At 31.3% G+C, this 27,857-nt stretch overlaps 1 protein-coding gene across 1 annotated transcript; it reads right to left on the bottom strand.

Annotated features, from left to right (window-relative positions):
• Positions 1–476: 476 nt before the first annotated feature.
• Positions 477–27,594, bottom strand: LOC127737757 (glutamine synthetase-like). The gene is made up of 7 exons (XM_052248659.1): positions 27,499–27,594; positions 12,955–13,118; positions 12,464–12,628; positions 6,393–6,575; positions 3,389–3,525; positions 2,621–2,820; positions 477–945 (listed from the first exon to the last, which is right to left on the bottom strand). Exons 2-7 carry the CDS (start codon positions 13,100–13,102, stop codon positions 588–590), a joined length of 1,191 nt encoding a protein of 396 aa, XP_052104619.1. The 5' UTR covers positions 13,103–13,118; positions 27,499–27,594; the 3' UTR covers positions 477–587.
• Between the last annotated feature and the right edge of the window lie 263 nt (positions 27,595–27,857).

Raw genomic sequence — 27,857 nt, 5'->3', positions numbered from 1 at the left:
AAGTAACACAAATTTGGTGACATATATGAATTTCTACTTCTAAATTTGGTGAATCGTTTATCAAGCAACTATCTATTTTTTAGGTTGCATTGCGCAATAGGTTTTGACAACAGGTTAAATTGTAATACTGTCTACTTAGTAAGGTTCTGTCGACATTGGTCAATACATCGATACATTTCAATACATGAATGCGCCTCCCCTAACCATTCAGTATATAAATGTATAATAGCTCCTAACGTGGCTATGTTTCTTCCACCTCCGTGGCTTTCAAATGTTTAGGTTTAAGCGTTCCTGATGAAGGTAAATCCAGAAAAACGCTTCGGACGCACATAATTTATGAAATGTTATTTTCATTTTCTAAGACATACAATATATAAATGTAACTTCCATTTAATGTGCAATGATATCAAAAAAAATCACTGCCTTGAAATCATACAAATAGTATCGGGGAGCTATACAAACGACAACTATCAAAAACTTCAAAAACTTCAAATTTATTATTCTTAGTTTCAGTTTTACAACACAATGATTGATACACAAGTTGGACATTTTAATCCTGAAACATATATCATTTCATTATCATAATTTTATGGATTGCTATCCCAAAAAGAGACATCTTTAAGAGATTCAAAGCCAGGATTTAGAAAATCTCCAAAAATACATGCTTTCACGATACCCTCAGCAGCTGCGTACGGATCTATAGTTGACGACGGTCGACGATCTTCTAAATATCCACACTCATTCACGATGACAAGCGGTGGAATTCTAACGGACGATTTGGCTTTGTTGGTAGCATCATAAATAAATTTATGAAGCTGTGGATGCCAAGGGCTAGATGTATTTGTCAACCTTTCTTTGTTCTCTTGTGTAAGTGTAGGGTCGTACATTTTCAGAAGGGCATCTTCATCTGACTTCGATAACATGTCTATTGCATGTCGAATAAATCTAAAGAGAAAACAAGCAACAAATATAATTATGAATATCATTATATAAACTAAATAGCTATGGTATTTCATTGGTAAGTATAAATGTATACATTCCATGGACAAACAAACGACAAGAACACAAAACACTTGTAATACGTATCACTGTCTCTTTCTGTAGTTGTGAAGTAATATCAGAATAATGATTTTTAGTCACGATTATCAATTTGTTGATCGGTACAGTATCTCAGTTTTTCATCTTATTAATGATATGCTAGCTGTGTCATATATCCCACAACTTTATTTTAATGTAACGTCATTTCCAGTTTATCCATATTCCTGGTTTTGGTTCGCCTGGTGGTGGTGCATTCAAAACAGGAGACGTTTATCCTGTTGAGGCACCCGGTCTCGCTCTTTCTAAAGTTCGTGCGGTTCCGTCAGTTTTTGTTTTTATATTGGTTTGTATCTTCTTGGTGGATTTATGAGATTTGAACATCGGTTAATTACTGTTGCCTCTTAATGACACTTTCTACTGGATATGAATATGGAATTACGGAACTTATGTTGCATATACAGCGGGATCTGCTTTCCTTGCCGACACAGCTGATTTCATCCTGTTTGGAATTTTCGATATTCCTATTGTTTTATCTCCGAATTTTGGATGGTGTTTACCAGGACATTTGAGACTGATTTGAAATTGGTATATTTTACTACCTGAACATTACGACGACTCAAAATAGATTAAAGAATCTTCAAGTAAAGTTTAATGAGTATGTACCCTTTTGTTGTTTCAATGCATATGGAATTTTATAGAAAATCCTTAGCCTTTCCCTGTCTACTCTTAAATTTGACAATTATGTGCTAAATAGAAAAGAAATAACTGCATGCATGTTTTCCATTTCAATTCTCAATTTTATGCAGTGCTAGCAATGGTTTCCCTTAAACATGTTTTGAAATAAAGATATCAGTTGAAACAATTACAAATATGTACCAATTTAAGTACACCTTCTAGGGTGCGCTCGACTTTAATGACTCAGTATCGGGGTTTTTTATTTAATAGTTATTTAGGACTTTTTGTAAACAATAATCGCTAGTACATTATGGATAAACTAGTGAGTAATCTAAGTTTCAAAATGTTACAACGAACGTCTCTGTAATAAAGTCTGTGGATTTTCTGTCAAAATATAGGCTTGAGTTCACACAAAACAATAAATATAATTTCTGTGAACGACTTTTCCTTTTTTGTACATGTACAAAATGGAATGTCTCTTTTATCCAGTACTTTTGCTATTCTGATTTTATTACACTTTGAAAATGTCGTAATACACAGTGCTACAATAGGGGTCAAAACCCTTAAGTGTACATTACAGAATATGAAATAGAACAAAGAATGACATAATAATTGTCGGTTAATAACACATACAGAATATAAGGCAAATACAGAATATAAGGTTGCAGCACTTTATAAACATTCATTCAAACATAATGAACCAATAATTGTAATTTTTCGGTTATCTAAATGTGTATTGTTGTGCATAATTTAATTCATTTTTATGCAAAATAAGAACAGCTCGACAACATAACGTAAATATTCTGTTTCGTTAAATTCAAAATATCGCTTTTACTATATTAATTATAAATGTCATGTTTAAATGGGTTTATTTAATCCCCTTTAATTTTGATAATATTTTTCTTACTTAATTCCTCCTTTAGCTCTCATTTGACTGGTGCTGAAGTTCAGATGTCCACTAGAGGTAAACGGTGATTCATGTACAGGAACCGGATGAAGAGTTACTCGGAGTCCAAACATCTCAGCAAGGCGATGTAGTATATACCTTGACATATTCAGATGGTCACCAATAGATACACCGGAACAAGGTCCTATTTGATACTCCCACTAAAAATAAATTAACATTCACGATAACATGATATAAAAGAAATAAGAAATAAGTCGAAGATGAATGTAAATGAAGAGTAAACAAATTATCAACATACAGCTACAATCACTAATCAATTAATTGTGTGAAAATAAACATATAGACACCAACAATGGACAAGAGCCAACATCCTATCAAAAACTCCGAATCGACATAATGTAGACAAATTTTAAATTTATTGAATGTCACACAAACATCTTAAAAGACAACGCAGATGCAAAGACGGTCAAAAGTCAATTGCCGTGATTTCTTACTTAATATTCAAAAGATATGAACGTATGATTGGTTAAACTTGATAGTAAATTACGTTAACTCTATCCATTTGTATCTCTATTTATCTCAGTTTAAAAAAATTCTCAAAATCAACATGTTTTAACATATAATATAATGCAGTATCAAAAAAGGCTAGGAGAAAGCCAGACTTATTCAACCTGCTGGTTATATGAAATTATTCCTTTTAACTTTCTAATAATGATCACCATTCGGCAAGCTAAAGAAGAAAACAAATGAAATACAATATGTAATTACCTGTGATGCATCATTTTCTCTAATATTTCCACCTATATCAACACCAGCATATAGACATGCCATCAGATGACGATTTGACAACTCTCGCTCTATGCCGACATTTTTGGCATGTTGATGACCAATTTTGGTGACGAGTACTACAATGATAACAGATTAACAGGAAGGATTTTAAATTATTTAAAACAGAAAATGTATGAAAGTCAGTTGAGAATTGACGGTATAATAGTTGCAATTCTTTAGAAAAAAATGTGTTATTTTATATGAAATATCAGTATCTTATTTCACACTTTTCTATAGTAATGTACATTTCAATTGAAATTTTAATTATAAAAAAATATTTTGTGTGTAATTCTATTGAAATATAATTAATTGATATAATTTACACAGTGTAAAGGTGAGCTATACAAGAAATCTACGAAAGTTTGTTTTGGATTACAACAATGTCCAGCAGGATTTGTCCAAGTGTCTCAACTTTAATGCACCTTTATGACCATACAATTAAACCTATATTAATGTATGGCAGTGAAATATGGGGAATGTTTTCAACCACTTCAGTTGCATGTAAGAAGAAGAACGATTATCGCTATTTTACGAAATTTTCCTTTGATATTAATGACTGATAATTTCCTTTCTTAGCACAGTAGAGTGGTACGAAAAATTATCGCTAGAAACTAAGGACGCACGTGCCCGTTGTCAATAAAATTAACAACGTCGTCATAGGTAAAATAGTGATAAACAGATTATCATTGGTCATCTCAACTCGATTGCTTTTCGCACTTTCGCCGTGCCGGTTCAAGCGAAAAAATCAATCTCGTTGAGATGACCAACGATAATCTTTAATTACATTTAAGAAAAGGTTTATGCAATAATAGGTTATAGAACACAAAGGATGGTTTATTATATGATGCATATATTTGTAATAAAAAGTTACATGCAAAAGTAAAAAACATTGATAAATGGTTTTCTAGTATTGATTTCTTAATGAAAGAACTAGACTTGGAAAATTTAAATGTAAAAGTTGGCCGATTGTGTACTATAGTTTAAAATAAATTATGTAAAAGTTTTCTGAATCATTGAAAAGAATTTAGAGAAAATACTGTTGAATCAGGTAAAGGTAAACTCTTGACTTATTTTTCAATTAAACATTGTTTTGGTACAGAAAAATATCTGGAATTGAAAGAATTAAAGATAGACAAGCACTGTGCAAGATGAGAATAAGTGCACACCCCCTAAAAATAGAGACGGATAGATATGCAAAAAAACTATAAAGATAAATCACAAAGATTATGTAAAAAATGCACGTTGGGTAAAGTTGAAGACGAAGAACATTTTATATGTCAATGTCCCCTTTATAATCTCTTGGGAAAAGAGTTATATGATAAAATTTTGTTGTAAAAATTTCGAAATGTTTAACACAAGTGCAAAGTTTAAATGGCTTTTTATTCAAGAAAACCTAGATGTATTGAAAATTATTGCAATTTATGTTAATAAATGTTTTGAACTCAGAAAACTATAAATAAAGTACAGATATGTTTTTATGTAACCCATTGAGAATATTTGCGTCAATATTAAATATAATTGGTATGCTTGTTTTACTAATATGTGTATGGCTCTGATTTGGCTTTGGTTTATCTCAGAATTGTGATGATTATGTTGAAGGCCGTACGGTGACCATTAATTGTTAATTTCTGTGTCATTTGGTCTCTTGTGAAGAGTTGTCTCATTGGCAATCATACACATCTTCTTTTTTATTTATTCCTATTTATATATGATTATCAACATTATTGTGTCACTCATCTAAATTATTGTAATAAATTACTTTGCTCCTCATGGGCCCTTTAATTGGAATAAAAATATCTTATCTTATAATTTACATTTGTGTAATTGCATTGCAAAAAGTGTTCAAGTTCGATCGTATGATCTTTTGTGGTTTTGCCTTGTATGTTAGGGCCTATTGTGATTTTATTGCAAAACGTGTTCAAATCGGACCTTATCATTGTTTCGCCTGCTCTGTTAGGGTCTAATTGGATTTTCTGTAGTCTCATTGTTTATGTTGTTTTTCTCACTTAAAATAAGTCGTTTCAGGATCACGTGAAACATACACTTCAATATAAATATTTAGTTCTTAATAGCTTGATAACAATGCATTACAGTCCAACAAAACTGTTATAAAATTCAGTGCAGAGTTAAACTAAGCATTTAATTCGACCTATATATGAAAGTTGACATCGTACCATGGACAAGAAACACGTCAGACATTAAAATGCATTATTATAACACCATTACTTTCTGACATTTTTAATAACAAAATTTTCATATATACTTTTGAAATTTTCAAAATATCAAATGTCAAAACTGTTTTTTTTTTAACTTTGGAAATTCGAAATTGAAAAGGATTTTTTCAGTTTTACTGTGCTTATTTGATACCGACTCTTTAATTTATTCTAGACAATATTATAATAACAGACTTAATTGAATAAGACCGGTCGAATAAGTTTGAAATGTCCATATGATCCTTGACAAAGTTTATTTGATTTACTCATTTACAAAATATCAGTCATGGAATGGTGAGATTCAACAAAAAAAAACTTAACAATTTGTATACCGTTTACCCTAAGGGTAAAACATAAATCTTAGTTTTAACAGGTGTGGGTTATTTTTATGTAGTATTTTGTAGACTATTTTTTGTCTTTTCATCTTTTTTTTTTTTGTTTTTTTTTCTTTGCCATAGTATCGTCAGTTTTAGTTTAATTATGCTTTGATTTCTTCTGTCTCCTTCGTTTATGGTAACCATTTTCGTAAACGGGTATTGAAGTATAACTACCTTTTCTGTAGTAGTAATTGTTAGAAACTGTCTAATAAGTCTGTTGCAAAACCATCACTGATCAATGACTATTTACTTTTTTTTTTAAATATTGGATAATTTGCTGGACAGCAATATCTTATTATGAATTATCAAGAAGGAGGATGAATGATACGCTGTAATATAATTAAAAGTATTTACCCAATGATTCATAATCAAACTTGTCAGGTTCGTAGCTGATAGGAATTCCATCTTCTGCAGTCACGAAGTATTCTTGTTCAATACCAAACCATGGTTCAAAAGGTTGTTTGGGTCTGTAACCAGTAGCTTGATCATAATCAAGCTTCTCCATTGTTTTTTTGCAGGTCTGGCGTGTATTTATGGCTTCAAGAAAATTAGATGTTATCAAGTGAGAAATCAAAACTCGTCAGTTGAAAAAGCAATATTATGTCTAAAAGAAATCAATTCAAAACCAAAGGCAAACAAAACTTGACAAAACAGTAGACAAACAACTAATGACAGAACAAAATAACCTACATTAAAATGGAAGTAAAAGTAGTCCCTCCTGCACTAATGTGCACGTTAAGTTTCCTCTGTCATGCAAAAATCGGTGATAAGTCTGACATTTCATTACCTAGAAAAGGAGGATCAAGTTGTGACAAACAGAATATATTCATAGTCATCTATCTGTAAACTCATGATGTAATACATATCGATGAGATGTTTTCGATTAACGATTGGGAATACCAAACCATGGTTCAAAAGGCTGTATGGTTTTCGATTAACAATTGGGAAGACTTGGTTCACTAAACTCCTTAGAAGCATCAACCCTCTATCAAGGAAATCTTTATCAAATCACGAATAACTTATCAATTATGAGATTAAAATACGCCAATTAGATTGTGATGCTTCTTAGTTAATACATATAAATGGAAAGTACTAAAATTGAAAAATTGAAACGTGTCGTAAAAATTGCTTCTAACCCGATCTCATTGACGATTACTAGATGTATGTCTGACTTAGCCGTAGTTGTGGTATACCTTTAGTACATTGTAATAAATGCAATCAACAGAGGCATACAATTTTTAATTATAAAGTGAAAAGACATCTAATATGAGGTACTTAGTATGCCTCATGTTAAAATAGGAACAAATCGAGAAGATAATAAGCATAGTTGGCTTGCATAGGATTGCAGAGTGTTTTTTTTAACATGTCCAGCAAACATTTTGCTGTCAATACAAAAATCAACATTTTGATATTGTAAGTTTAGAGAAATGATTTGGAAGAGTGTTTTTTTAATATTTCGTGTCCCTTCTTTAATCAGTGTATTTGTATCTCCTTTTTATGACGCAAATCAAATATATATGTCTTTTGATTTAGAATAGGGAATCAATAGACTTGTGTAAATGGTAGAAAAGTCAAATGTTTTATACATGAGAATATGCAGATTCTTTCTTTGTATGTACCCTAAAAATCTTTTGAAACATTTAAGAATTCAAATTACTTCTTCGGTAGATAGTTTCAAAATGATATATTGTAGTTTCAACTTTCAAATTCTGACGCCTAGAGGGCAACGAATATAGATGAAATTAGCCATACCTATGTTTGTTGTAATTTAATGGCTTTTAAACTATATACATTCTGTTGAGATAACTTGATAGTCGGACGTTGTGATTTATATTCAAATTAAAGACAGGGGAAACCAGGGGTTAACTCCACGGGGGGTCTCTTGCTATATGAAGGTATATACATATGTGCCGCTGGAATGGGTCCCTTTTCTGATAAGTCAAATATATCAATGGGGTGCAATTTTACCGAGGAAATATATCAATAGGTAGTAATTGACCAATTGTGATATATCAATGGGTCGTAATTTTTCAGTTTGTTGTGCAACGATCTTCACTGAATTTCCCAAAAACTTTGTCATTCAAATTTCCACATCTGTTGAAACTTATTGACACATACAGGTACTATTTGAGCTGATAAATATGAATGGGTTATGATTTCGCTGTGAAATATATGTATATGTAGGGATTTCACAATTATTCAATATATGAATGGGGGGGTGTTTTTTAAATCCCAGCTGCACAACTGTACCCAAAATTCCATATTGAGGACCCCCCCCCCCCCCCGTGATTAACTCGAAAGTACAATTGTAAAATATGTTATTTTCTGCTGATTTGACTCGATTTGAAGGTAACATGGACTTGTATGTGTATGGGTATATCAAAGTTTCTGAAATATGAAAGATCATTCAATTTTTAGTCTTGCAAGATATAACTATATCTCACTGATTTATGATTTTATATATATATTAATAATTAAGATCCATTTTGTTACATCTGGTGATCCGTTTATTTGGCAATCGCCAAAAACAGTCAGCAGGGTTTAAGAACATCCGTTGTTCGACCTGCTAGTCAAATGCGTTTTGTTAAAATATACTTTTCACTTTTTTTGGTCTTTTGGAAAATGTTGTTTGTGCTGTATTGTGAACCCTCTACTAAGAATATTTTTTGCATGCACACGTACAAAAATTGCGGTTTTTATCCAACGCAATCATAGGTTTGAACGTTGTTTTCAATTTAGATTCGTTTATATTTTTTCATTTGGGCTTGTATTATATTTGCCTTCGGGTTTATATGATCCGTTCATCCTATTTCGACTCTTCAAAATTCAAGAATCTATCCTAAATTGAGGTCAATTATATGGCCTTCCAAGTACCGTTTTGATTCCTAACATCACTGAAGAGACATTAATTGTCGAAATCCGGATATGGTGTTCTAATTTTTGCACCTTTTGTTTGCGGTATACCATCTTTTCCGCAATTTATTGTTTTCTGTTTGGTATTAAATTAATAATTAAGATCCATTTCGTTACATCTGGTGATCCGTTTATTTGGCAATCGCCAATGGCAGTCAGCAGGGTTTAATAACATCCGTTGTTCGACCTGCTAGTCAAATGCGTTTAGTTAAAATATACTTTTTCACTTTTTTGGTCTTTTGGAAAATGTTGTTTGTGCTGTATTCAGAACCCTCTACCAAGAAATTTGTTTTTTTGTATGCACACGTACAAAAATTGCGGTTTTTATCCAACGCAATCATAGGTTTGAACGTTGTTTTCAATTTAGACTTGTGTATATATATATATCTACTAGACGATACCCGCGACATCGCGGGTCCATGACTGGATTAAAGAACCTACGCCTTGTTTTTAGCCTGGATTTTTAGAATTCGTATTGTCATTTGGTAAAGCCACGCTGATTATAAGGTGCACAGTTATTCCCTGTAAAATGACGAAGTTCAGGTGTGATTTTTACCCGTGTAGATAGCAAATCCTGAATACACCGTTTGGTTGTGCGCCTAACAGAGTCGGTACGTACAGATTAGGTAACAGGGATCAGGTAATTTTGTGACATATACTATTGGAATCGGTATCGGATTCGTCCCGCAACTTGTTAATTATTGGTAATATTAAATTTTGATGCTGTTTTTATTGTGTTTGTTTGATATGTATGTATATATGTTTATTGTGTTAATTCATGTTGATCACAAACTGTAAAGTTTATACGACAATAAAATATTTGATATTTGATTAATAATTATGTGGAAAACGAAAGGGCCTAGAAATCTACACCATTGTCGTATATTATTGATATATAAAGTTTAATTCTGCGGGCAGTACGTCGACTGAGCATGCGCAAAAGCGTATAAGACACGGATCGATAACCGTCTCCGAATTTGGATATTTTCTCAAAAATTGGCGTTTTCTGTGGAAAAAAGATTGTTTCAAAGACAAATTTAGGAAGTACAAAACACTGCATTTATACGTCATATCACAAATATATTCTGACTTTGTATGGTTCAGAGGAGTTCCGTCTCAATGAAATCGGTCTCTTTCTTCAGTAGTAGTATATATATATATATATACTTTTTCACTTTTTTGGTCTTTTGAAAAATGTTGTTTGTGCTGTATTTAGACCCTTCTACAACGAAATTTGTTTTACATGCACACGTATAAAAATTGCGGTTTTTATCCAACGCAATCATAGGTTTGAACGTAGTTTTCAATTTAGACTTGTTTATATATATATATGTTTTCAATTTAGACTTCTATATATATATATATATATATATATATATATACAAGTCTAAATTGAAAACAACGTTCAAACCTATGATTGCGTTGGATAAAAACCGCAATTTTTAAACGTGTGCATGCAAAACAAATTTCTTATTAGAGGGGTCTAAATACAGCACAAACAACATTTTCCAAAAGACCAAAAAAGTGAAAAAGTATATTTTAACAAAACGCATTTGACTAACAGGTCGAACAACAAATGTTCTTAAACCCTGCTGACTGCCATTGGCGATTGCCAAATAAACGGATCACCGATGAAATAAATGGATCTTAATTATAAATTTTATACTAAAGAGAAAACAATAAACTTGCGGAAAAATGCTATACCGCAAACAAAAGGTGCAAAGGTTTTTGTACACCATATCCGGATTTCGACAATTAATGTCTCTTCAGTGATGTTAGGAATCAAAACGGTATTTGGAAAGCCATACAATTTACCTCAATTTAGGATTGACTCTTGAATTTTGAGGAGTCAAAATAGGATGAACGGATCATATAAACCCGAAGGCAAATATAATACAAGCCCAAACGAAAAAATATAAACAAGTCTAAATTGAAAACAACGTTCAAACCTATGATTGCGTTGGATAAAAACCGCATATATATATATACAAGTCTGAATTGAAAACAACGTTCAAACCTATGATTGCGTTGGATAAAAACCGCAATTTTTATACGTGTGCATGCAAAACAAATTTCTTGTTAGAGGGGTCTAAATACAGCACATACAACATTTTTCCAAAAGACCAAAAAAGTGAAAAAGTATATTTTAACAATATTTATATATATATAAGTACGTCTGAACCAGTGACGACTCTACAACAGATTTTATCTTTCGGATCACCAGCAGTGATGGTGATACAAGGCTGAAAATACATTCTGTATATATATATATATATATAAAATAACTGAATAATAGCCAACGATAAATCTTACGGGGCGATGGATCATATAATTATGATACAGTACACTACAAAATATAATATATAACAAGTCTAAAAGGGTACAGCATCACCAAAAAATAATAAAATCATGAACAAATGTTAGATATTTCGGATAACTAATATCTTTCATCAGTAAGATGTAAAATGAATCTTATCTTGACATGCGGTAGTCAAACTGAAATAATAATCTTGATCGCTATACAAATTATCAAACCGCTGGTAATTTTTTTCAATATTGATGTTTGCTCCTTAAAATGTAAGAGTTCAGTACGGAAGCCTGAGTTACTGGAAACAAGTGATGGTAGGAAAATGAGTGATGGTAGGGAAAATGAGTGACTCATTCTATGTTTTTTTCATGTATGCCCTCTGGGGAAATTGTCCTTAGCTTTCTTATCCAAAACCTTTCCCGAGCAAGTATGTCGGCCTTTGACCAACCCTCTTTGTGGTCTATGATAGTGATGGTAAGGTTTTTGAGATCAGCTTGGGCGTGCCAAGGTAATCTCAAATGACGACTTACGGGGGGTCGGGCTTGCAAGTGTAGTCACTTCGATGACCATTCATGTGTTTGTTGAATGGCTGTTCTGTCTCGCCAACATACTGCATGCCACATCGACACTGAAGAAGGTATACAACATTCTGGGTTTTGCAAGTTTCATTGCAAAATATAGTGTACACAGACCCAGTGGAGTGGCAAGTAAATGTTTGAGTATTCAGTATTTGTTGCTAAGTCAGACATCGTCTGTTACCACACGACTTACACCATCCTGCAGTTGAACAGCTTTTATTAGAGGAGACATCAGCTCTCACAAATAAGTCTTTCAGACTTGCTGGTCTCCGAAAAGCTAAGACAGGAGGTTTGGGAAAGATCTTGGATAATTTTGGGTGATTGGCAATAATTTTCCAATTTGCACGGATCAAACGTGAAAGGTTAGTAAAGGCGGGATTGTATGTTAAAACAAACGGAACTATTTCGCTGCGCCTCTTGTTTGTACTGTAATAGGTCATTGCGGCTGTTATTGTTAGTACGCGCAAACCCCTTATCTATTTCCCATTTCTTATGATATATCTTACATACATAGATAAGGGGTTTGCGCAGATATATAGATATATATGAGACCTCGTTTAGGGTTTAACGACTCCTTTATTAATGTTACTTATTGCTGTACTAAATAGCATTAAATGTGTTATCACCTGCAGGTTGATCCTTTGTTATCCAAAATTCACATAGTACTAGCTTGTGTGGACTTTTGTAAAAAGGATTCTCGAACATTGCCACCGGTTTCAGAATCATATCTTTCAAATCTTCAAGTCTGCCACGAACATCATTCCACATATAATTATCCCACATTGGACATTCTAAGAATGCAGTACAGAAGTTAATTGATTTATATTAATTGTGCACATTAGAAAAAACAAATTTTGAAAAGGATTTTTTGTTGTTTTTTCTTGTCTGTAATTATTCTGTGTATAATTAAGGGAAGAAACTTTCAGTTGTATTACTTATAGTTAAAGTGTTCTTTCTTCAAACTTTGAACAAAACGTTACTGACAATATCACTATAAAATGCATGCATATAAATAAGCATATTTTAATCACTCTGTTTAATTTGGGATTTTTTTTTCAACATTTATTACAACGAATATTAAAAAATATCCAATCATTCAATAAATCTTGAACATTACCTTCAACACTTTTTGGCTCTTTTTCGACAACTCTTGTTTTAGAGCATAACTCAAAACCAGTGTGATTGACAAAAACATATTCTAAGACAACCCGATTCCCTCTGTATGGGATTTCTGGAATCATCAAATCATACTTGTGAGTTGTCATGATGTTACTTTATGTCCTAAAAAGAATTTTGAAAATAAAATTTTCTCTATAAATTAGCTTTTTGAAAATTTGTAGTTCAGTTATATATCGATATAATTTTGCTTAGTTTCTTTTGTTACCTATTCTGACATCGGACTCGGACTTCTTTTAAACTAAGTTTTACTGTGCGTATTGCTGTGCGTTTATTTGTTCTACATTGGCTAGAGGTATAGGGGAGGGTTGAGATCTCACAAAACATGTTTAACCCCGCCGCATATTTGCGCCTATCCCAAGTCAGGAGCCTCTGTCCTTTGTTAGTCTTGTATGTTTTTTTAATTTTAGTTCATTTATAAATATGTTTTGGAGTTTAGTATGATTTCCATTTTCACTGAACTAGTACACATTTTTATTTAGGGACCAGCTGAGGCCCACCTCCGGGTGCGGGATTTTCTCGCTGCGCTGAAGACCCATTGGTGGCCTTCGGCTGTTATCTGTTCTTCGGTCGGGTTGTTGTCTCTTTGACAGATTCCCCATTTCCATTCTCAATTCTATTTATTTAATTCATTGTCTCATATCGTATGTTGTTATTAATACCAGCCATAAATCATTAAAAGCATTTTTCGTTTGCATTGTTTCTCATTTTATCATACGGCCCTTTTACATGTATAGCTTACTATATGGCATGATTTTTGCTCATTGTTTAAGGCTGTACAACGGTAACACACAGTTGCTAGTTGCACGTCATTTGGACTCTGGTTAACTCTGAACAACAGCAATAAAAGCTCTGTTCCTTTGCTATTCGTGTGGTTTTTTTCCTGTGCATGTACTGATTTTGTATCATGGATGGATACCCCATATCCTTTGTGTTTCTATCAAATTGGAAATCATACAATATATATCTCCTCATTTTTATGAAATCCAAAAAATACAAATCTAATTATTTATCGGAAATTTGTACATTTTCCTTTTAATCTTACTGCCTAATATTTTTTAAGATCATGGACAGGACTTGATACTCGAAATTATCGGTCGTCCCACTGTCTATATCACTCTGCTCAGCTCTTAATAAAATTGCATATCACGGCTTTGTGACGTCAAATACGTTGACCCGGCCTTAATAACTTTGACCCGGACATATCAGCGACGTCAGAATGTTTGAACCGACGTTGATAAGTTTGACCCGAACTTATCAAGTCATCTTCCGGTTTGCTGGTGAAACAAAGAAAACACTTCCAAAATACGCAAATACAGCCCGATTAATCGATTATCAGGTTGTCTGCATATTGAGATTGTAAAATATCAGCTGCTCGACACAATATGAAGGCTTTTTGAACTCGTTCGCTGCGCTCACTCGACAAAAAGCTTCATATTGTGACTCGCAGCTGATATTTTACAATATCAATATGCAGACAACCTGATAATCGCTACATATTAGGCAATGACGTCATGTATCAGTGCAGCAACGTCGCGTGCTCAAGTCCATCCGCGTCAATTTATCAATGAAATGCAAGCGACTTCATTCATACAACCGAACAATAATCACAACGTTTTGTACGCGGGAAAGTAGTTTTACTAACTATTTCATTTTACTTCATATCCTCAACCAAAAAAGCACAGTTATGACAAATTGCCAATAAACAGAAGTCCCCCACTGATCTTCTCAAAGAGCTGTTAAAATGTGACTATACAGGCTGGAGGCGTAGTACTCTTTCATCATGGAACATCGGATAAAGCGTCTCCATTACACACATAGCTGCTGTGTATTTAGGGACCGGTCAAACTTTCTTGATGCATGGGACCGGTGCAAACTGTAATGGGACAAGCACTTTTTGCAGTGTTTACAGGAATGGGACTCAATGTTTTTTTCATTATTGGCAAGCATGGGACATGAACTTTTTGAAACAATGTCTGTATATGAAAAAAAAAATATTTGATAAATCTATAACAAACAAAAATAACATCATGAACATCTAGCAATGTGAATTTAACAGTTACAACATACCAAATTCATTTTCAAGATTTAGGGACTGGTCAATATTTATTGGGGGATTGGGACCGGTGCAAAACGCAGTAGGACACACATTTTTTTAACTTAATTTTTGATAGGACTTCTACTTTTTTAGTTTTCAGCACTGATAGGACAGCAATATTGTTATGGCATATGTATGAATCAACAGAATGTAGAAAATAGTCTATACAAATTTAATTACAACAAAATAAACAAGATTAATTGAGGAACCAACAAGTAACATATGGTGTAAATCAGCCCATCTAACTAAATTAAATATAGATCTATCAAAATTTCAGTTTTTTTGGTAGTTTGGTTCATTGCTGTGAAATTAAAGAATTAAATTAATAGGTACAAAAAATTCAGAGAGTCATCTTTAATTATTTTTATAACTTTTTCAAATCAACTTGGATTTTCATCAAACTATACAGCTTTTTCAGTTGTATATTGATCTTACTGAATCCCAGGTCGTTATGAAGTTTGTTGTATTGCTGTCAAATTTAAGGATTGAATTAATCTAGGTAAAAAAAGATAGAATTTGCATTTTGGACTAAATTCAGATAGTACACTTTAATGTTTTTTATAACTTTTTCAAATCAACTTGGATTTTCATCAAACTATACAGCTATCTCAGTTATATACTGATCTTACTGAATCCGAGGTCGTTATGTAGTTTGGGGTATTGCTGTCAAATTTAAGGATTAAATTAATCTAGTTCAAAAATCTAGAATTTGCAGTTCAGACTAAATTCGGATAGTTAACTTTGAATTATTTTATAACTATTTCAAAGCAACATGAATTTTCATCCAAATCTACGGCTATCTTCATTATATTTTTATCTTACAAAAAAACAGGTTATTTGATAATTTGGTTTATTGCTGTCAAATTTAAATATTTAAATTATAGGTTTCTATCTGAATTTTGTCAAAACTGAAAATTTTAGCCTTTTTTACCTATTAACTAAGTCCTTAAATTTGACACAATACACCAAAACACAAAACAACCTGGTATTTTGTAAGATAAATATATAATAAAGATAGCTGAAAAGTTTGATGAAAATCCAAGCTGATTTGAAAAAGTTATAAAATTTTAAAAATGACACCTTTGTTTTGTTAAAACAAGAATTTAATATAATCATGATAATAGAACTTTCATAACAATCCTTGATAACCTTTTAAAAAAGGAAATGTGTTCCAAAGCTACAGTAAAAATTTATTTTAATCAAACTTAAAGGGAAAATTCGCGATTTTTTACTTATCATCTTATTATGTTCATAATACCATAAAAAACATATTCACCAAGTTTTATCTGGATATGAAAACTAATAAAGAAGAAAATTGGGAATTATTAATTTTATTTATTCGAACTTCCTGACTTCTGTGACGTAGTTTAAGTCTTTTTGCATGCCGGGAGTGGAATTAACCTCATTTAAGTCTTGTTCGTTGATCATCTAATAACGCGATTTAAAGCGCATCGACGACTTTTGGCGTAGCTATTAACCAACTATTAATTAAGAAAGTAAAGTGATCAGCCGTGCAACTGTTAAAAATAAAATGTACGATTTATATTTTAAGGATTTCTGATATGATTATAGTCATTATACTAATAAAAGTAAATCATACAATAGAATATTTTTATGAAATTTTTTTCCGACGGATATTTTCAACAAACATATTTAACTGATAGTGTATTAAAATGCATGTTTGTATTCTCACCTTTTACTTCAGTCTAGCAAACATTTTCCGCTAGTACCGTGTAAATACAATGTGTATTGTACTGTGACACTTACTGACTACCTGTTGAATGCGTGGTTAAATTCAAGGTATTTAAAGGTTTGCATTCTGTAATTCTAATCTTTTTATCTTCACTCAGTGAATTTTAGCCGTCACGGTTCACCGTTCCAGGTGTGAACATCATTTCGTATGAATGATAAACGGGAGTGATAGTTTGAGACAGAAAATAAAAAAAAATATAATTATTTTGAGGGAGTAATATGGTGGCACAATAACTGGATAGCCGTGGTATATTTTTATATTTTCCGTAAGCTCAGTTTAAAATGAATTATGGCTGCTGAATATTTTTGTAACAATGAAATACTGAATTAATTTAATTGAATAAATAATAATGGCATTCTAAACACGAGTGTATGAACTAAAAATTGTACTATTTTAAATTAGAATCAGTAACCGTGAATATTTGAAATAGATAATTACCAATTGCAATTATATAATTTGGTCCGTCCAAAGCGATCTTTATTTACATATTCAGGAATTAATGTCCTTATCAAAATATTTTAAATCTCACAACGTATAAATACTTCAGCCATTTGAAGAAAGATAATTAAAAAGTTGACAAGAATTTTAAGGTCAACTTTGTCTTACTGGAATGAGATCGAATAATTAAGAACAAAAATTATTTTGAGAAATGTGGGTTTGAGACAGAAAAAAATAATTATTTGGGGAGGAATATGGTGGCAAAATACCTGAATCGCCGTTATATATATTTTTTATATTTTGCGTTAGCTCAGTTTTTAAATAGATGAGTGAGTATTTTGTTGTAACATCGGAATTCTGAATAACTTTCAATGAAATAATTTTATAAATAAAAATGGCCCACGAAAACGAGCGTATAAACCAAAAACTGTGCTATTTTGAATTATGATCGGTAACCTTGAATATTTAAATGTGCAGAGAAAATTATCAGTTACATTAATATAATTTGGTCCGTCCAAAGCGATCTACATTTGCCTAATCGGGAATGTCCTTATTAAAATATTCTACATCTCACAACAAATACTTTAGCTATTTGACCAACGATGTTTAAAATTTTTTTACAGAATCAATCTAACGTCAACTTGCCTTTATTGAATGGAGACAGACCGGCGGAATCAATGTTCAATATGCTTTATATCTTGTACCTTTGTAAGACTTATCATTCATTCATAAACCATGTCTATACCGCAGACAAATATATACATATAATTATATGTCTGTCTTAACTGACAAGAATACTCCTGGTTTTACGCTAGTAATTTGTTGGGGCGCTTTATAGCTTAATTGCTGTTCGGTGTGAGCCAAGGCTCCGTGTTGAAGACCGTACTTTGACCTATAATGGTTTACTTTTATAAATTGTGACGCGGATGGAGAGTTGTCTCATTTGCACTCATACCACATCTTCTTATATCTATAAGCAGTATTATCTTTAAATTTCTGTGATTTAATACCAAGAAAGAAAAAAATCCCGAAATTAATTTGATCCTTTGATACTCAATATTTTTCCTGGAAAATATTCACATCCTCATTCAGTCTGAAAATAAGATAAGAAACTGGTATACAGAACATGCAGAAGTGTGAATGTCATAAAACCTTGTTATATCAGAAACCATTATAAATGTGAACCTGTATACGTAAGACCTCATGGGACGATGTACCTAACCACATACAGGTAATATACAAGTAGCTCTGTTATACCCGGAAATGTCAAGGTTAATCACTACCGATACAGAATGTACCAATGCAAAGTAAATTCTGTTGATTGTGAAGCATGACCATTCATGATTTTAGAGGAGTATTAGGTGGGGGATTGTCGGAACGATTTAAATTCTGACTAGATTTTTTCTCAATTTAAATCACTGAACTGAAAAAAAAAAGAAAGGAGAAAACTACGTCCAAAAACAGAATTCTTCTTGTAAATTCATAAATACAACGTTCTTATTTTGTAACTTTCGATAGACTTGACCTCCAACCCCCCCTCAAACCTGGGAACATTATATCTAACAATGTTTATGTTCCTGCCCAAATCAAAAAAAAAGAGGAAAAAAAAAAGAAAGAGATGAACCACTAGAGATGAACGGTAAGTCACATCAGATTCAGATATTTATATAGTTGATTGTCGTTAACTTGAGATGTATAGTTACATGTCTCTGCGTTAACTGATAAGAATAACAGGAAAGTATAAACTTGAAATAGATTTATGATGAATAATATGCAACTGCGGCACCCCTTTTTATCAAAGCGTACATGCATGTATTTTAATGACTTTCCGTTATTTCGATCATAATGACAATTGTACGTGAAATCCTATAGTTGGTGAGACTTTTTTTTTTTACCGGATATGCGACTTTTCGTATTTATATTTTCTCTTATATTACTCTTATTTAATATTTTATGCATAAGTGCAATAGTGGGAATGGTTTATTCCCCCACAAGCTAACGTAATAAATTAATCAACCCTCAAGCTGATCAGACGTTAATACAACTACTATCAGTCTATCCGGAGTGAAGTTTCTTTATTTCTTCAAATAAACTTTTGGGGATCATTAGTGTACGTCCAGTGGCATATATATTACATGCATGTCGGAACAGGAAAATTGGCATAAGGTTCTATTAGAACCATGTTCACCTTAATATACATTATACCCAACAATTGTGATGATGACGAATTTCTTCAACTGTTCGAGAACAATCTAATTGAAATATAAATCTGTGATTTTACTATGTCCATAACTTCGATGAACCAGAGACATATATGTCTCTGGATGAACCAAAGCAAGTTAGATATCGACCTGTATTTAAATCAAATTGGTTCTAGATGTTCTTTCTTATATTCAATATACAATTTTAAATTGCGACTATCTATAGTTCCGTAACTTTCTATCTAGGCGTATAAACCAATGATCGACAAGTGCGTATTTTTTAAATCAATAGTTTTTCATGTTTCAAAATGTCCATCATTATTGACAACGAGTATATACTTACATTTTCCCCAGTTTACCCTTGGAAAAATATGTTAATAGATTTTTATTTTATCAAATCTTTTTTTGGAATTATTTAGATTTTCATAAATATCATTCTTTACACTAGAAATGTTATTTATAAACAAGCGTATGAGTTTAGTAATGACTAGTATATCACTATCGGACATGCAAGACAAAGATGTATATTACACCTGATAGTTTTAAAATGGAAAGTTACAAGTTATCGGCCGTGTACACTAATCAATACCCTCAGAAATGAAGCGATGCATGAACATGCTTTATGTATTTGTGTAATAAGAGTTTTTAAACCTGACAGGAAATCGCTTGAATACCTGGACGTGTCACCTCACAATACCCCAGGGAATAATTCCTTTAGCCATGCTGGTGATCAGATAAGAGAAGGTCCGAATTTATTTAAATAAGTTTATTACATAAAAGAATTATGAACAAATTAGATTTTCGAAAACGATTTTACACGGAACACTTATTTATGACTTTGAACTTTGACTTTTTAACTAATTCCCATATAAATTTCTTGTTTCAAAAACTTCGTAAAGAAAAAACAGTTTTAAAACGACAGACCATAGTTATTTAAAAAAATAATAACATTTTCCGTATCAAGTTAGTTAGTCGGATAAATGCGACTACGTTAGGTTACTGCTGGTTTTGGTCCTTTGTGGTTTATAGATATATCGGGGTTTCTAAACCGAGAAGATGTCAAAATGGCCGCAAACAGAGAATTGATACTCTAAATTTAAAATCGATGGTGATCTCTTATCTAGCAGAATAAAACTTTAATATTTATGAATTTGTGCTTTTTTATACAGAATGGACATAATATCATTTTTTTATTTTTTTGCGAAGTTTCCCTTTAAATAAATCTTTGTCAGATTTAAGGTAGCACTACAGTCTAACAATGATTTTTTGAAGATATTTTTTTTATCACATAAATTTGAAGTAAGTATTATTCTGCCCAGTTTGTAAAAATCCCAAAGTCATTATCATATCACAACAGGGAGTAAATTGATAATAAACTTATGTAAATAAAAGCACATGTAATTAATCTAAATATATAGGCATTTGGGAGGGGCTAATATGTCAATCATCTGTTGATACCAGTGTCCAGCTGTTAATCCCTCACCACAAGATAAATATCTCATTGCATTGCAACAAAACTAATTTATAAAACATGGAAGTTTAGAACAGAGAAAAAGAAAAAGATATGAATAGGAAAAAATTTAAAGGGAAAAAATCTACCAAAATGGAAAAAAAAAACTATGGAAAAGAGTGTGAAAGTATCTTTGAAAGCCTCTGACTGCCTGTATAAATTTCTCGTTTTTTGGTATTCTACATTTAAAAATAATTTTAGGCATTTTAACTAATTTTAAGTTTATGTGAAATTTTCTAATTCCATGAAACTCATTAATCATGTTGGACAATCTATTTTCAAGAAGGGGATGGTCTTGATCTTTTTATGGACATGTCTTTTAATGCACAATTTTAATATTTTAGCTAATTTCAGTCATCATGGTCATATTATATTTCTTTTTGAAATTCAAATGAAAATTATTCTTTATGGTGAGAATAATGATGTTAAATATTAATTATGATGCAGCTGGCCAATCCTGTTATTCTCTTATCTTAGACTGTCTGGACAGAGGCGGAGCTTTGTCTTTATTTAATTACTACATCACAGATGTTGGTCAAATCTGTGACGTCAAACTCCCGCCAAATGCCACAAGGTATCAATCAAAAACTAGTCAAGGATAAAGAGAAATCATGACTGCATTGAAGTGTTAAAATTACATAACTTACAGGTAAAGTGTCTCAGGGAAAATATATGACTTTTTTGTGTTTGTCAAATTTAATAACAGTGATTATGACAAGAAAATTCTAAAATAAAATGAAATAATACGGCTATCTTCATTATATTTTTATCTTACAAAAAAACAGGTTATTTGATAATTTGGTTTATTGCTGTCAAATTTAAATATTTAAATTAAAGGTTTCTATCTGAATTTTGTCAAAACTGAAAATTTTAGCCTTTTTTACCTATTAACTAAGTCCTTAAATTTGACACAATACACCAAAACACAAAACAATCTGGTATTTTGTAAGATAAATATATAATAAAGATAGCTGAAAAGTTTGATGAAAATCCAAGCTGATTTGAAAAAGTTATAAAATTTTAAAAATGACACCTTTGTTTTGTTTGACGTCAAACTCCCGCCAAATGCCACAAGGTATCAATCAAAAACTAGTCAAGGATAAAGAGAAATCATGACTGCATTGAAGTGTTAAAATTACATAACTTACAGGTAAAGTGTCTCAGGGAAAATATATGACTTTTTTGTGTTTGTCAAATTTAATAACAGTGATTATGACAAGAAAATTCTAAAATAAAATGAAATAATAAAACCAGTTGAACATATAGCTTCTTAACTTTGTTTTTGTAAAAGTTTTCTAATGACTGTTTGCAAATGTTTGTTTTGATGTTATAACTTTTAAATAATTCTATCAATTTAAGTTATTTTTTACATGTATTTTTTGGCAAGTGAATAACTTTTACAACGCCTGCCTTTTTCCATTGAAAAGGTGTTTCTCAAATTAATTTTCTAAAATCAAAATTGCTTATACTTACTGCATTTAACATTGTTTTACAAATGTTTAAGATTATCTTTAGGACTTATTCTAAATAAAATTTAGGCAATTCATTATTTCTCTATTGAATAAATACAAGAATTATATTCAAAATATTCATTACAGAAAAATTTGATAATTTTTTTATTGTCATATAAACATATTACAATTAAATCAAGTTTCTGACAAAAAAAACCCAAAACAAACATTATAATGCAAAGAGATAACAATTCTATAAGAAATCAAAACACATGGAAAAAAGTTATTAGGTTTCTGCCCTCAGTTCTAATGACTTTCTTTTATAAAGGAGCCAATATTTTAAACATGTTCCATGTTATAGAGGTTTAGCATTTCTTTTACTTTTTGTTCTTGGTTAAGATTTTATTCATAAGATTCAAGATTTTATTCATAAACTGGTCAGAGACATTATTATGAGAAGGTAAACAATTTTCAAATAGATTATCTTATTTGATAAGTTTACAGTCTAAGTAGTTATGTTAATTTTACAAACAATTCTATCCTTTATAGGAATTTTTATTCACCATTTTCTATTTCTAAATTATGACCACTAATTCTTTACTTAGTGAAGCATTTGAGTTTACTGTTTTCATCATAAGTTTTTATTTTATTTTCAAAAATATTCTTATTTGTTTTCTTAAAATTCATTTTTAGTCAAGGGCTTTAAAGAATCTTATTCATTCAAGTCCCTGCAATTATTAACTTTATCTAAAAGGCCTGAGTTGAGTAAAATATTCTTTGCAAATGTATACCAAGAATATGTATCATGCATATGCCAGTCCTGCAGTTTCGACAATATAATACACAGAACAAAAAAGTGATTTAATTAATAGACCATAAAAATGTCACAATCTATATAGAAGTGTACTTTATTTTTTCTGGAGACAAATTTTGTCTGTTAACTGACAAAATTAGCCAAACTAAAGATAACATATTTGATAAGTTTACAATTGTTTCTAAAAGCAAGACAATTTTTTCTTTAAATAATTTCTTTATACGTCTCTTTAGTGATTCTTCATGCAAATGTCGTTTTGAGATTTGAAAAATATCAAAGATAAACAAAAATAGTTTATTCCTATACCATATAATGATATTTGTAGTTTTCCTGGATAATAATCATGATAATAGATTGTACAACTTTGTTAACAAAATTTATTGTAAAAGGATTTAATATATTCATGATGTTGATAATTTAAATTTGTGAATAAACTGGCTTGTTAAATTACTTGCTTCATGGTTCCTTTAAACATATCATTTGCATGATTATAAGTTATAATTAATAATAATTCATTTAATAATGCAAACGAACAATAGAATACCATGTACATCATGTACAATAACTTTTTTTTTAACTGAAAAGATAATTATTTAAAGGATTCTCTCTTTTGTTTTCAAATGCTAGTCAATAACTTATCCTTTGAATTTTTGTCATTTCTACTCAAGATTCTTTCCAAGAAGAGATTAAAAGAATAAGAAGCAAAAAAAAAACAAATAACAAATAATAATAAATTAAAAAAATAAAAACATTAGAAAAAAAGGAAAATATGTAAATTTAAAGACAAAAAAATCAACAAATGATATGAATTAACAAAGACTTAAACACACATTCTATTCTACATTTTAAAGAAAAGGTGAAATGTCAATTTGAGAAGAAACCTGAGTTACCTGTACATGTAAATTTTAATGAAACATACAAGCTGAAAACTTCAACCCTGATTGATTTCAACAGGTAACATAATTAGATAAAACATCAACCTATGTTTTATGACCCCAATAAATGGCCAACATCTCAAGATTGAATACCCCAATAAATGGCCACCATTCGATGGTGACCATACAAGAGGTTGGACATAACTAAGAGGAAGTCACAGGTTGTACTGTACCTTAAAGACATGGCATACAAGAGGCACTTTAATAAGGTTTAATTACATCAGTACATGTGTGTTTTACAGGTAAAAAGAAAGCCCTACTTTTCTTAAACTCGTGTATTACTTATCGAATGTAGGACAGAAAGTCACAGGACAAAAAGTCACAGACAAAAAGCCACAGGACAAAAAGTCACAATTCAGTTTTGAGATTATTTTTCTTTAACAAGAAAACACTTATTTAAAAATAAAACATTTTTGTACTTTTCTTGAACTTTAGTATATAAAGCAACTTTGTAAACAAAATTTATATAAAAAAAGTATTTATAATGATCAAATAATTGTTATGAAAACAAAATGTCAAAGTGGATTGATACTTAAGCGGCTTCATGGTGCCAAGAAATATATCTTTTGCATGATTAAAATTTAATAAATCTTTATTTATCAAGTCTAATGAACAATTTCCTCAACTGTAAAATAAATATATGTAATAAAAAGTAAATATTTAAAGATCTTTCTCTAAAATATTCAAACAAGTGTATACATATTATTTGTGACTTTTTGTCCTATCAAATTTGTGATTTTTTGTTCTATCAAATTTGTGACTTTCTGTCCGTTTACCTACTTATCTAGTGAATTCAAAAGGCCTTGCGATATAAGTTTAACAGGATGTTGCAATTTTGAATGAATGTTATTTAGAATTTAATACTCTCTGATAGGTGTGATCTTTTTGCCCCAAGCAGGAGGTATTGCTTTATACTTCACCACTTTAATCAGAAGGACAATTTTAATAATTTCTTTAATGTTTGATCCCTTTTTGATATATTCATATAATATATATCAACATGTCGAGACAATGTTGAGACTAGTCAAGTAAAATGTGAGCACAAAATCTGGTCTTTTCAGACTCTGAGCAGTTTGTAGTGTAGATAATGAACAAATCCAAAGTGATGAAGAAGATGACCTCGTAATACGAGCCTATGACAGTTCTGACAGTGATAATGACAATGATGATAATAATACTAAATGATGAATACAGTAGTAATAGTAGTAGTAGTGGCAGTGAAAGTGAAATTGAAAAGGAATCTTATTTGCCTTCTTCAAGGAGGAGATCATTTAAAATTCCAGACAAATTCAAAGACTACTATATGTGATCTATGTTAATCTGATAAAAATGAAGTTAAATATAAAAAAGAAGATGTGGTATGATTGCCAATGAGACAACTCTCCACAAGAGACCAAATGACACAGAATTTAACAACTATAGTCTGTTTGATTTATTCATAGATTAGATAGGACATATACTTATTTAGTAGATATTTCATATAGGACAGAAACTTTTTTTGGTATATTCAGAGGGTAGGACATAGCTTTTTTTAAGGGAGAAATATGAATTGCACCGGTCCCAACCCCCCAATAAATATTGACCAGTCCCTTAAAGAACAGTGAAGGCAACAAAAAAAAAACTTTGGAACAGAATAAACATGAAAAATACTTTGATATAAAATCAAAAAAATATGTAAAAATTTGATTAGATATTTTACATGTATAACTGTTTAACTAATGTAAAAAAAAAACGAATTCATGGATAGTGTTTCTGCACAAAAAAGCATGATTGTCAAATATAATTCTGTCCTCCCATAAAGCAGAATTTACCTACCCACTGTTAATTTAGAATAGTCAGATTCTAAATTAAGCTGCAATTTTTTTGAAAAAATGTATTCTACCATACTCTTCAAACATGTTAATTGTTTAATATTGCATGTATCATTTATCATAGTCAATAACATATTGTCATCTGTTTGGGCTCCTGTGTTGGCAATAAAATATGCTTATGTATTGTTTTGTTTACTTTATAACAGCAATATAGATACAGTTCACACAAAGTAGCATTATTTTTCAGCTATCCAAATACATTGTAGCATGAAATGTAGCCACAACTTTGATCATGTTTTTTGTGCTTTAACATGGGACACACACTTTTTTACTAGGTAAAGTGCATGGGACAAGCATATTTTTATTCTGCCAGTAACCATGGGATCAAGAGAATTATTTCAGACAATTTTCTTTTCGCACCGGTCCCATGCATCAAGAAATTTTGACCTGTCCCTTATATATCCAATTCTCGAGACAAATTAACAAGGAACGACTGCATGCCGAATCCATGGCAGAGACTGAGAATTCCTGTAATCTTGTGAATAACAAGTTTATTTCTTTATCCCAAGTTACCCATTAAAATGAAACCAGGCGTTAACGAAATGGAACGCGTATCTTTTGGTGTATCTAAAACGTTTGTCAATTTATATGTAGCGACATTCCTGCAGCGCCTGCATATTGAGTATATAACTTCCTGTTGATACGATATTCCAGAGCTTGTATTTTCTATCATATTTTCCTTGATAGAGGGTTGCTGCTCACAAGGAAGCTATTAAACCAAGAGTTCCAAGTGGTGAAGTTGAAATCGTCCCTTCGTAAATTTTACGAACGTTATCACGAGTTGGTTTACCGTTACGGAATATCCGTTTCACAGATGACAACGGATGTGTTCCAATTGTCGTAACTACAACCCCGTTCCCTTTTCCTCGAATGTGACCTACCGAATTAAACTTATAACCGGATTTGTACTCACATGAGCAACACGACAGGTGCCACATGTGGAGCCGCAGGATCTGCTTACCCTTCCGGGGAATCTGAGATCATCCCGAGTTTTTGTTAGGGTTCGTGTTGCTCAGTCTTTAGTTTTCTATGTTGTGTTTTGTGAACTATTGTTTGTCTGTTTGTATTTTTCTTTTTTAGCTATGGCGTTGTCATTATATTTTTGAATTATGAGTTTGAATGTCCCTTTGATGTCTTTCGCCTCTCTTTTATCGAGTCCTTCGTTAGCAAACTTAGCTAATACTTACTTTTTTAGTAAGTATTATAAATTATTAGATACACATTATATTTACACACAATAATATATAGGTCACAAATAAGTTAACATCTTCATTGTTGTCGATGGACATCTGTATAGTTTTCATTGTTAAAGTGTATCACAAACGTTAACCTTCGAAGGTACAAACAACAGATAGATGCGTAAATATTATTCAATAGCAATGTTTGTATGTAGAATGTTCGTGAAAATGCTTACCTTAGCAATTGTTATCTTCATTTACGACGACCCAGGTAAGAGAGGTTACAAGTTCATTGACAGTTTACCTTACGATGCTTATAACGGATTGTTTACATTCAGATTTAATAAAATGGTGATAAATGGAGAATTGACCATGGATCAATCTCATGTTATACAATTTCATAGAAGTACGTAATTATATAAAATCAATTGAAAACAAATCGCATTTTGCAAAGTTCATCACATAATTTGTATATTGTTTAAAAAGTGTGTATACATTGACCTTATTTTGTAGTCCTGCAGAGTTTCAACACTGTCCTTTGTGTTAATATATTTTATGGTCGGTAAACTCGTTACATTAAGTATACACTGTATAG

The sequence above is a fragment of the Mytilus californianus genome, unplaced genomic scaffold (assembly GCF_021869535.1).
Source record: "Mytilus californianus isolate M0D057914Y unplaced genomic scaffold, xbMytCali1.0.p SCAF_4, whole genome shotgun sequence".
Taxonomy (NCBI): Eukaryota; Metazoa; Mollusca; class Bivalvia; order Mytilida; family Mytilidae; genus Mytilus; species Mytilus californianus.
Note: the sequence above shows the minus strand (reverse complement) of the source record. Positions and strands in the feature narration are given on the sequence as shown.